This window comes from Rhinoderma darwinii, chromosome 2 (genome assembly GCF_050947455.1).
Source record: "Rhinoderma darwinii isolate aRhiDar2 chromosome 2, aRhiDar2.hap1, whole genome shotgun sequence".
NCBI classification, from domain to species: Eukaryota; Metazoa; Chordata; class Amphibia; order Anura; family Rhinodermatidae; genus Rhinoderma; species Rhinoderma darwinii.
In genome coordinates this window covers 459,954,209-459,966,092 of record NC_134688.1, presented here as the reverse complement: position 1 = coordinate 459,966,092, position 11,884 = coordinate 459,954,209, and the positions used below count along the sequence as shown (strand labels likewise).

General features: G+C 43.3%; 1 protein-coding gene across 1 annotated transcript; it reads left to right on the top strand.

Annotated features, from left to right (window-relative positions):
• The first annotated feature begins 10,817 nt into the window (after positions 1-10,817).
• On the top strand, positions 10,818-11,668 carry LOC142741910 (uncharacterized). Its single transcript, XM_075851233.1, is given in 2 exon segments — positions 10,818-11,093; positions 11,095-11,668. Coding segments are annotated over 2 exon segments (768 nt in total). The 5' UTR covers positions 10,818-10,899.
• Positions 11,669-11,884: the final 216 nt, after the last annotated feature.

Sequence of the window (11,884 nt, the reverse complement as noted above, 5' to 3'; positions counted from 1 at the left end):
AGGCTTCCAGAGGAGTGAGGCCGACCCCTACCTATACACAATGAAGTGCTTACAGATGAAGGCTTCCAGAGGAGTGAGGCCGACCCCTGCCTATACACAATGAAGTGCTTACAGATGAAGGATTCCAGAGGAGTGAGGCAGACCGCTGCCTATAAACAATGAAGTGCTTACAGATGAAGGCTTCCAGAGAAGTAAGGCCAACCCCTGCCTATACACAGTGAAGTGCTTACAGATGAAGGCTTCCAGAGGAGTGAGGCCGACCCCTGCCTATACACAATGAAGTGCTCACAGATGAAGGCTTCCAGAGGAGTAAGGCCGACCCCTGCCTATACACAATTAAGTGCTTACTGATGAAGGCTTCCAGAGGAGTGAGGCTGACCCCTACCTATACACAATGAAGTGCTCACAAATGAAGGCTTCCAGAGGAGTGAAGCCGACCCCTGCCTATACACAATGAAGTGCTTACAGATGAAGGCTTCCAGGGGAGTGAGGCCGACCCTTGCCTATACACAATGAAGTGCTTACAGATGAAGGCTTCCAGAGGAGTGAGGCCGACCCCTGCCTATACACAATGAAGTGCTTACAGATGAAGGCTTCCAGAGGAGTGAGGCCGACCCCTGCCTATACACAATAAAGTGCTTACAGATGAAGGATTCCAGAGGAGTGAGGCAGACCGCTGCCTATACACAATGAAGCGCTTACAGATGAGGGCTTCCAGAGGAGTGAGGCCGACCCCTGCCTATACACAATGAAGTGCTTACAGATGAAGGCTTCCAGAAGAGTGAGGCCGACCCCTGCCTATACACAATGAAGTGCTTACAGATGAAGGCTTCCAGAGGAGTGAGGCCGACCCCTGCCTATACACAATAAAGTGCTTACAGATGAAGGATTCCAGAGGAGTGAGGCAGACCGCTGCCTATACACAATGAAGTGCTTACAGATGAAGGCTTCCAGAGGAGTGAGGCCGACCCCTGCCTATACACAATGAAGTGCTCACAGATGAAGGCTTCCAGAGGAGTGAAGGCGACCACTGCCTATACACAATGAAGTGCTTACAGATGAAGGCTTCCAGAGGAGTGAGGCCGACCCCTGCCTATACACAATGAAGTGCTTACAGATGAAGGCTTCCAGAGGAGTAAGGCCGACCCCTACCTATACACAATGAAGGGCTTACAGATGAAGGCTTCCAGAGGAGTGAGGCCGACCCCTGCTTATACAAAATGAAGTGCTTACAGATGAAGGCTTCCAGAGGAGTGAGGCCGACCCCTGCCTATACACAATGAAGTGCTTACAGATGAAGGCTTCCAGAGGAGTGAGGCCGACCCCTGCCTATACACAATAAAATGCTTACAGATGAAGGATTCCAGAGGAGTGAGGCAGACCGCTGCCTATACACAATGAAGTGCTTACAGATGAAGGCTTCCAGAGGAGTGAGGCCGACCCCTGCCTATACACAATGAAGTGCTCACAGATGAAGGCTTCCAGAGGAGTGAAGGCGACCCCTGCCTATACACAATGAAGTGCTTACAGATGAAGGCTTCCAGAGGAGTGAGGCCGACCCCTGCCTATACACAATGAAGTGCTTACAGATGAAGGCTTCCAGAGGAGTAAGGCCGACCCCTGCCTATACACAATGAAGGGCTTACAGATGAAGGCTTCCAGAGGAGTGAGGCCGACCCCTGCCTATACAAAATGAAGTGCTTACAGATGAAGGCTTCCAGAGGAGTGAGGCCGACCCCTGCCTATACACAATGAAGTGCTTACAGATGAAGGCTTCCAGAGGAGTGAGGCCGACCCCTGCCTATACACAATGAAGTGCTTACAGATGAAGGCTTCCAGAGGAGTGAAGCCGACCCCTGCCTATACACAATGAAGTGCTTACAGATGAAGGCTTCCAGAGGAGTGAGGCCGACCCCTGCCTATACACAATGAAGTGCTTACAGATGAAGGCTTCCAGAGGAGTGAGGCCGACCCCTGCCTATACACAATGAAGTGCTCACAGATGAAGGCTTCCAGAGGAGTGAGGCCGACCCCTGCCTATACACAATGAAGTGCTCACAGATGAAGGCTTCCAGAGGAGTGAGGCCGACCCCTGCCTATACACAATGAAGTGCTTACATAGTTACATAGTTACATAGTTACATAGTTAGTACGGCTGAAAAAAAGACACATGTCCATCAAGTTCAACCAAGGGACGGGAAAAGGGAAGGAAAAATTTCTACACATAGGAGCTAATATTTTTTTGTTCTAGGAAATTATCGAACCCTTTTTTAAAGCCATCTACTGTCCCTGCTGTGACCAGCTCCTGCGGTAGGCTATTCCATAGATTCACAGTTCTCACGGTAAAGAAGCCTTGTCGCCTCTGCAGCTTGAACCTTTTTTTCTCCAGACGGAGGGAGTGCCCCCTTGTTTTTTGAGGGGGTTTTACAAGGAACAGGATTTCACCATATTTTTTGTATGTGCCATTAATATATTTATATAAGTTAATCATGTCCCCCCTTAGTCGTCTTTTTTCAAGGCTAAATAGGTTTAATTCTTTCAATCTTTCCTCATAACTTAAATTCTCCATGCCCCTAATTAGCTTCGTTGCTCTTCTTTGTATTTTTTCCAACTCCAGGGCATCCTTTCTATGAACTGGAGCCCAGAACTGAACTGCATATTCTAGATGAGGCCTCACTAATGCTTTGTAAAGTGGTAATATTACATCCCTGTCCCGTGAGTCCATGCCTCTTTTAATACACGACAATATCCTGCTGGCCTTTGAAGCAGCTGATTGACACTGCATGCTGTTATTGAGTTTATGATTTACAAGTACACCCAGATCCTTCTCAACAAGTGAATCCGCCAGTGTAGCTCCCCCTAGGACATATGATGCATGCAGGTTGTTGGTACCCAGATGCATAACTTTACATTTATCTACATTAAACTTCATCTGCAAGTGGACGCCCAAACACTTAGTTTGATTAAATCTGCCTGCAATTCATGAACATCTTCCATAGACTGAACTATATTACATAGCTTGGTGTCATCTGCAAAAATAGAAATAGTGCTATTAATCCCATCCTCTATATCACTAACCCCTTAAGGACGCAGCCTAGTTTGGGCCTTAAGGCTCAGAGCCCATTTTTCAAATCTGACATATTTCACTTTATGTGGTAATAACGTCGGAATGCTTAAACCTATCCAAGCGATTCTGAGATTGTTTTCTCGTGACACTTTGGGCTTCATGTTCGTGGTAAAATTTGGTCGATATATTCAGTCTTTATTTGTGAAAAATTGCAAAATTTAGAGAAAATTTACAAAAAATAGCATTTTTCAGAATTTAAATGCATCTGCTTGAAAAACAGACGGTTATACCACCCAAAATAGTTACTAGTTCACATTTCCCATATGTCTACTTTAGATTGGCATCGTTTTTTGAACATTATTTTATTTTTCTTGGACGTTACAAGGTTTAGAACATAAACAGCAATTTCTCATATTCTTAAGAAAATTTCAAAAGCCTTTTTTTGAAGGTGCCAGTTCAGTTCTGAAGTGGATTTGAGGGGCCTATGTATTAGAAACCCCCATAAAACACCCCATTTTAAAAACTAGACCCCTCAAAGTATTCAAAACAGCATATAGAAAGTTTTTTAACCCTTCAGGCATTTCACAGGAATTAAAGCAAATTGGAAATGAAATTTGCAAATTTCATTTTTTCTGCTGAATTTCAATTTTATTCAATTTTTTTTTAGTAACAGAGAAGGTTTTACCAGAGAAACACTACTAAATATGTATTGTCCAGATTCTGCAGTTTTTAGAAATGTCCCACATGTGGCCCTACTGCGCTCGTGGACTAAAACACAAGCCCTAGAAGCAAAGAAGCACCTAGTGCATTTTGAGGCCTCTTTTTATTAGAATATATTTTAGGCAGCATGCCAGGTTTGAAGAGGCGTTGAGGTATCAAAACAATGGAAACCCACCAGAAGTGACCCCATTTTGGAAATTACACCCCTCAAGGAATTCATTTATGGTTTTTGTTATCATTTTGACCGCACAGTTTTTTCACAGCACCTATTTGAATTGGGCTGTGAAATGAAAAAAATGATATTTTTTCCAATAAAATGTCATTTTTGATCAAATTTTCTTATTTTCACAGGGAACAACATACCCCATTTTGTTGCCCAATTTGTCCTTAGTGCGGCAATACCCCATTTGTGGTGATAAACTGCCGTTTGGGCCCATGGGAGGGCTCAGAAGGAAAGGAGCGCTATGTGTTTGTTGGAGTCCAGATTTTGCAGGATTGGTTTTCGGGTGCCATGTCGCATTTGCAGAGCCCCAGAGGTATCAAAGCAATGGAAACCCACCAGAAGTGACCCCATTTTGGAAACTACACCCCTCAAGGAATTCATTTATGGTTTTTGTTATCATTTTGACCGCACAGGTTTTTCACAGCACCTATTTGAATTGGGCTGTGAAATGAAAAAAATTATATTTTTTCCAATAAGATGTCATTTTTGATCAAAATTTCTTATTTTCACAGGGAACAACATACCCCATTTTGTTGCCCAATTTGTCCTTAGTGCGGCAATACCCCATTTGTGGTGATAAACTGCCGTTTGGGCCCATGGGAGGGCTCAGACGGAAAGGAGCGCTATGTGTTTGTTGGAGTCCAGATTTTGCAGGATTGGTTTTCGGGTGCCATGTTGCATTTGCAGAGCCCCAGAGGTATCAAAGCAATGGAAACCCACCAGAAGTGACCCCATTTTGGAAACTACACCCCTCAAGGAATTCATTTATGGTTTTTGTTATCATTTTGACCGCACAGTTTTTTCACAGCACCTATTTGAATTGGGCTGTGAAATGAAAAAAATGATATTTTTTCCAATAAGATGTCATTTTTGATCAAAATTTCTTATTTTCACAGGGAACAACATACCCCGTTTTGTTGCCCAATTTGTCCTTAGTGCGGCAATACCCCATTTGTGGTGATAAACTGCCCTTTGGGCCCATGGGAGGGCTCAGAAGGAAAGGACCACCATTTGGCCTACTGGAGCTTTTCTGGTGCTAAGTCATGTGTGCAGAAGCCCCTGAGGTACCAGTACAGTTGAAACCCCCGAGAAGTGACCCCATTTTAAAAACTACACCCCTTAAGACATTCATCTAGAGGTGTAGTGAGCATTTTGACCCCACAGGTACTGTGTAAAAGATAATGCGCAGCAGATGGTGCAGTGTGAGATTTGCAATTTTATATATGTATATGCCATTTCAGTGTCCAATATAGTGTGCCCAGCATGCGCCACCGGAGATATACACCCCTTAAATTGTAATGTGGGTTCTCCTGGGTACGACAATACCCTACATGTGGCTGTTATCAGCTGCCTGGGCATACGGCAGGGCTCAGAAGGGAAAGATGAGGGGGGTAAGCTGTGCGGAGTGCATCAGGGTAAATTAAAAATCAAGGGATGTATGATACATTTTAAAACAATCTTTTATACAGAGCCCTGGTTTTTCGGGACACGTGTCACATTGGTATATTGTGTTCTTCCTTATCCCCCTCTTATAGCAGACTCTGCACCTCTTTTGACTCTTTCCCTTTCCACCGGTTTGGGGACCTTCTCCTGGAAAGTGTTGCCCTGGTACGATGCGTGTGGCCTCGCTTCCAGAAGTACTGGGTGCCCCCCCTTCCTGGTCCCTAAAGATTAGATCTTGAAATTCCAGGAAAGTTCCCCTCTGGCCTGCACATCGACGTAGCACATACGCATTGTACAAAGCCATCTGTATGATGTGCCCGGCCAGCTTCTTATACCACACCGCATGGCGCTGTAGGGCTTCAGGACTTGATTTGACAAGTCCATCCCTCCCATGTACCTATTGTAGTCCAGGATGCAGTCTGGTTTGGGGGTGGCCTTTCCTTCATATATCCTAAACCTGTAGGTATACCCTGATGCACTCTCGCACAGCTTATACATCTTCACGCCATACCTTGCCCTCTTACCTGGCAGGTACTGGCGGAATTGAACCCTCCCTTTAAAATGTACCAGGGACTCATCAATAGAAAAACACTTCTCGGGGGTGTATGCTTGGGAAAACCGGGCACTGGAACGGTCTAATAGGGGTCTCCGTTTATACAAACGGTCAAAACTGGGGTCATCTCGGAGTGGGCACGGCTCATTATCAGTATAATGTAAGAAGCGAAGTATTGCCTCATTTATTTATTTTTTTAGGTTCCAGTTCATTTCTGAAGTTGCTTTGAGGGGCCCATATATTAGAAACCCCTATCAAACACCCCATTTTAGAAACTAGACCCCTCAAAGTATTCACAACAGCATTTAGAAAGTTTATGAACCCTTTAGGTGTTTCACAGGAATTTAGAGCAAAGTAGAGGTGAAATTTACTCTTTTTATACCATTTTTTTTATAACACAAAAGGATTTATCAGAGAAACACAAATTAATACGTATTGCCCAGATTCTGCAGTTTAGAGAAATATCCCACATGTGGCCCTCGGGCGGTAATGACTGAAGCACCGGCCTCCGAAGCAAAGGAGCACCTAGTGGATTTTGAGCCCTCCTTTTTATTAGGCACCATGTCCGGTTTGAAGAGGTCTTGTGGTGCCAAAACATTGGAAACCCCCCAAAAGTGACCCCAATTTGGAAACTAGACCCCTTGAGGAATCCATTGTAGTTTTCATGGGGTGCATGCGGCTTTTTGATCAGTTTTTATTCTATTTTTAGGTGGCGTGGTGACTAATAAACAGCAATTCTACTATTGTTTTTGTATACTTTTTTTTTTACAGCGTTCACCGTGCGCTATAAATGACATATTCACTTTATTCTGCGCGGCGATACGATCACGTCGATACCAGATGTTTATAGTTTTTTTTTATGTCTTATGGCGTTTGCACAATAAAATACGTTTTGTAAACAATCATTCACTTTTTGTGTTACCTTATTCTAAGAGCCATAACGTTTTTATTTTTCAATCAATAAAGCCGTGCGAGGACTTATTTTTTGCGTAACGAACTGTATTTTCCATCAGTAGCATTTTTAGGTACATGCGAGTTTTTGATCTCTTTTTATTCCATTTTTTGGGAGGTGAAGTGACCAAACAATTGTGATTGTGGTACGGTTTATTAATATTTTTTTTTACGGCGTTCACCGTGCGGGATAAATAACAAAATAATTTTGTAGTTCAGGCCGTTACGGACGCGGCGATACCAATTATGTATAGTTTATTTGTTTGTTTATATATTTTTATTAATAATAAAGGACTGATAAGGGAAAAAGTGGGACTTTTACTTTTATTACTTTTAAAACTTTTATTTTCTTATTTTTACACATCTTTTTTTAACTTTTTTTTAACTTTATTACTTTGTCCCACTAGGGGACTTGAGGGCAGGAGGCCCTGATCGCTATTCTAATACACTGCACTACATGCGTAGTGCAGTGTATTAGAACTGTCAGCTACTCACTGACAGCAAGCATAGTGGGTCCTGACGTTGTCAGGACCCACTAGGCTTCCGTCTATGGCATAGCCGGACGCCATTGTTTGGTGTCCGGTTGCCATAGTCACCATCGCCGGCCGCTATCGCGTAGCAGGCCGGCGATGGCAGCTTAACCCCTAAAAAGCCGCGATCTCTATAGAACGCGGCTTTTAAGGGGTTAATCAGCGGGGACACAGCGATCGGTCCCCGCTGTAGGAGCTGTGACAGCTGCTGAACAAGACAGCAGCGTCACAGCTCCTGTATGTGTCGGGAGGACGGCCGAAACGGCCGTTACTCCAGAGACGTACTATTACGGCATGGAGCGCGAACGATACAGCTGCCATGACGTAATAGTACGTCAAGGAGCGGGAAGGGGTTAATAAATAAGTTGAATAATAGTGGTCCCAGCACTGAACCCTGGGGTACACCACTTATAACTGGGGACCATTCAGAGTAGGAATCATTGACCACAACCCTCTGGATACGGTCCTTGAGCCAATTCTCAATCCAATTACAAGCTATATTTTCTAAACCTATAGTCCTTAATTTACCCATTAGGCGTCTATGGGGGACAGTGTCAAATGCCTTTGCAAAGTCCAAAAACACTAAATCCACAGCGGCCCCTCTGTCTAGACTTCTGCTCACCTCTTCATAAAAACAGATTAGGTTAGTTTGACAACTTCTGTCCTTAGTAAAACCGTGCTGGCTGTCACTTATAATGCTATTTATTGTCACATAATCCTGTATATAGTCCCTCAATAGCCCCTCAAACATTTTCCCCACGATGGATGTTAAGCTTACTGGTCTATAATTACCCGGGGAAGACCTAGAGCCCTTTTTTAAAATAGGTACCACATTTGCGCTGCGCCTGTCCCTTGGCACTATACCAGTCACTAGAGATTCTCTGAATATTATGAAAAGGGGGACAGAAATAACTGAACTAAGCTCTTTAAGAATTCTAGGGTGCAACCCATCTGGTCCCGGGGCCTTGTGCACATTTATTTTCTTTAATTTAGCTTGGACCATATCTACATTCATCCAATTCAGTATATCAACTGATATATTAACAGCACTGGCACCGGCTACATCAGCTGCTCTTTCTTCTGTTGTATATACAGAGCTAAAGAACCCATTTAGTAACTCTGCCTTCTCTTGATCCCCTGTGATCAACTCCCCATTACCACTATCTAAGGGTCCTACATGTTCAGACCTTGGCTTTTTAGCATTTATATACTTGAAGAATTTTTTGGGATTTGTTTTACTATCCTTGGCCACCTGCCTTTCATTTTGTATTTTTGCTAATTTTATTACCTTTTTACAGATTTTATTAAGCTCTTTATATTTTACAAAGGCTGCAGATGTACCCTCAGATTTGTATTTTTTAAATGCCCTTTTTTTGTCATGTATTGCCCCTTTCACAGAAGGTGTAAGCCATGTGGGGTTTAATTTGAGTCGTTTATACTTGTTACCTATAGGAATAAATTTTGCACTATAATAACTCAAAGTAGATGTGAAAATCTCCCATTTATCATTTGTCCCATTATTTGACATTAGTTCTTCCCAGTCTATATCCTGAATTGCCGCCCTCATCCTGGAGAAATTGGCTTTCTTAAAATTAAATGTTTTTGCCCTCCCAGCCTGCGTTTGTTTTTTACAGTATAGGTAAAATTTAACTATATTATGATCACTGTTACCGAGGTTTTCACGAACATTGACATTCCCAACAAGATCTGCATTATTAGAAATGACCAGATCCAACAGAGCTTCACCTCTAGTCGGGTCTTCCACAAACTGGCCCATAAAATTTTCCTGCAACAGGTTGAGGAAATGTCTCCCCTTTGCAGTTGAAGCCGAACCATGACACCAATTAATATCCCGGAAATTAAAATCTCCCATTATCACTACAGTACCCGCCTGTGCAGCCCGCTCCATCTGTTTATATAGCTGACCTTCCATCTCCTCAGTTATATTGGGGGGTCTATAGATTACACCAAAAGTAATTTTTTCAGTGTTTTTCCTCCCTTTCTAGTTCCACCCACAAGGTTTCAACCTCGTCACAGTATTCACCCACTATTGTCTCTTTCACACTCGCCTTCATATCACTTCTCACATACAGACATACACCACCGCCTTTCCTATTTGTCCTGTCTTTCCGAAAAAGTGTAAAACCCTGTAGATTTACAGCCCAGTCATGTGAAGAGTCCAGCCATGTTTCAGCAACACCAACTATATCTATATTTTCTTCCAGTATCAAGGCCTCCAGCTCCCCCATTTTGCTTGCTAGACTTCTGGCATTTGTGAACATACACTTTAACTTGCCTGTCAGTTTTTCACTTTTATTATCAGAAATGTGATTTGACATTAATCGGGCCTTTTTATTTACACTGATGTTTTGTAACGAAAGGATCTCCTTATCTTGTTGTCTAGTCCTCTCCCCACATTCTGTTTCTCCCCCCACCAATATAGTCTGACCCCTCTCTAACCTGGCTACCCCTTTTTTTTCTACATTGACCTCCCTCCTCAGCCCTAGTTTAAATACTCCGCCACCCCAGCTAGAATTCTCTCCCCCAGCACAGCCGACCCCCTTCCATTTAGGTGCAAATCATCTGCAGAATACAGTTTGTACCCCAATGAAAAGTCAGCCCAGTGCTCTAGGAACCCAAATCCTTCTCCACTACACCAAGACTTCAGCCTTGCATTTAACTCCCTGAGCTCCCGCTGTCTTTCCTGTGATGCGCATGGCACAGGCAGTATTCCTGAGAATACTACTTTGGAGGTCCTTCCCTTCAGCTTGTATCCTAGTTCTTTAAAATTATTCTTAAGGCTCTTCCAACTACCATTTATTCTGTCGTTGGTACCGATATGGACCACGACAGCTGGATCATCACCAGCCCCTCCCAGCAATTTGTCCACCCGTTCCACCACATGCCGAACCCTGGCACCAGGGAGACAGCAAACCATTCGGTTGAGGTGGTCTCGACGACAAATTATTCTATCCGTCTTCGTGATTATAGAATCCCCTACGACTATCAATTGTCTTGGCTTACCTGCATTACCATCCCACCGACTACTAGATGGGCTGTTCTCCCGGCTGTTAGAGAGATCAGTATCCACTGATGAAGGCTTCCAGAGGAGTGAGGCCGACCCCTACCTATACACAATGAAGTGCTTACAGATGAAGGCTTCCAGAGGAGTGAGGCTGACCCCTGCCTATACACAAAGAGACTGACAGACAGATGGATTTTTGTGCTCATATATGTGGATGATCTTCTAGTCTGTTTTGATAAAAAAGGGGATGAAACAAAATTACTTCAAACTCTAAATGAGAATTTTTAGACCAAAGATCTTGAAAACATAAATCATTACTTCGGTATTCAAATTGAAAGAGAGGAAGACGGCGGTTTTCTTCTGAACCAAAGGTGCAAGATTCAAGAAATGATCAAAATTTTTGGCCTTAAGGATGCAAAACCAGTAAAGTCTCCTATGGAAACCAACTACTTGAAGGAGATGAACAGCCAAGGTGCTTTGCTACCAAATGACAGTCAGTACAGGAAGGCAATAGGAAAATTGCTATATGTTACCACTGTTACAAGACCTGACATTGCAGCAGCAGTAGGAATCTTATATAGAAGTCTCAATGTCAAGTCAGATGAACTGGAATATTGTAAAAAGAGTCATACGTTATTTAAAGGGAACCTTGCATTTCAAACTAAGGTTACCAGCAAGTGATGAATGTAACCTGACCGGATATGTGGATGCTGACTGGGCCGGAGACCCCTGTGACAGAAAATCCACCAGTGGATATCTGTATTTTCTTCCAGGTGGCGCTGTCAGTTGGACTAGTAGAAAACAACTCTCTGTAACACTTTCATCACCAGAAGCCGAGTATGTGGCAGCAGTGCAGGCAAGTCAAGAAGTTATATGGCTGAGACAACTCCCGGCAGATTTGGGTGAACAACAGTCAGAACCAACAAAGGTCTTTGAAGACAACCAAGGTTGCCTTGCACTTGCACAGATGGAAAGGGTTAATCCCAGAACCAAGTATATTGATGTGAAGTTCCATTTTCTGAAGGATGTTCAAGAACAAGGACTTCTGGACTTGCAGTACTGCCCAACTGAAGACATGATCGCAGATATATTCACAAAGCCCCTAAACGCTGAAAGACATTCGAGGCTGGTGAAGAAGCTGGGACTTATGGATTAAGCCTTAGCTGTTGAGAAGGGGTGTTGGAATATTACAACATCTGCAGCTTAATACTGGAGGAACTATCTTGAACTGACAGTAGATGGCGCTGTGGTAACTATTGGTTGTTATCTATGTGTAGCTCCTCTAGTGATGATTTGTATTTTATCTCTTGTATTGTCCATCTTGATATTGTTACTGATGTTGGTTGCTGTTTGTCCCAAGTAAAAACCAGTT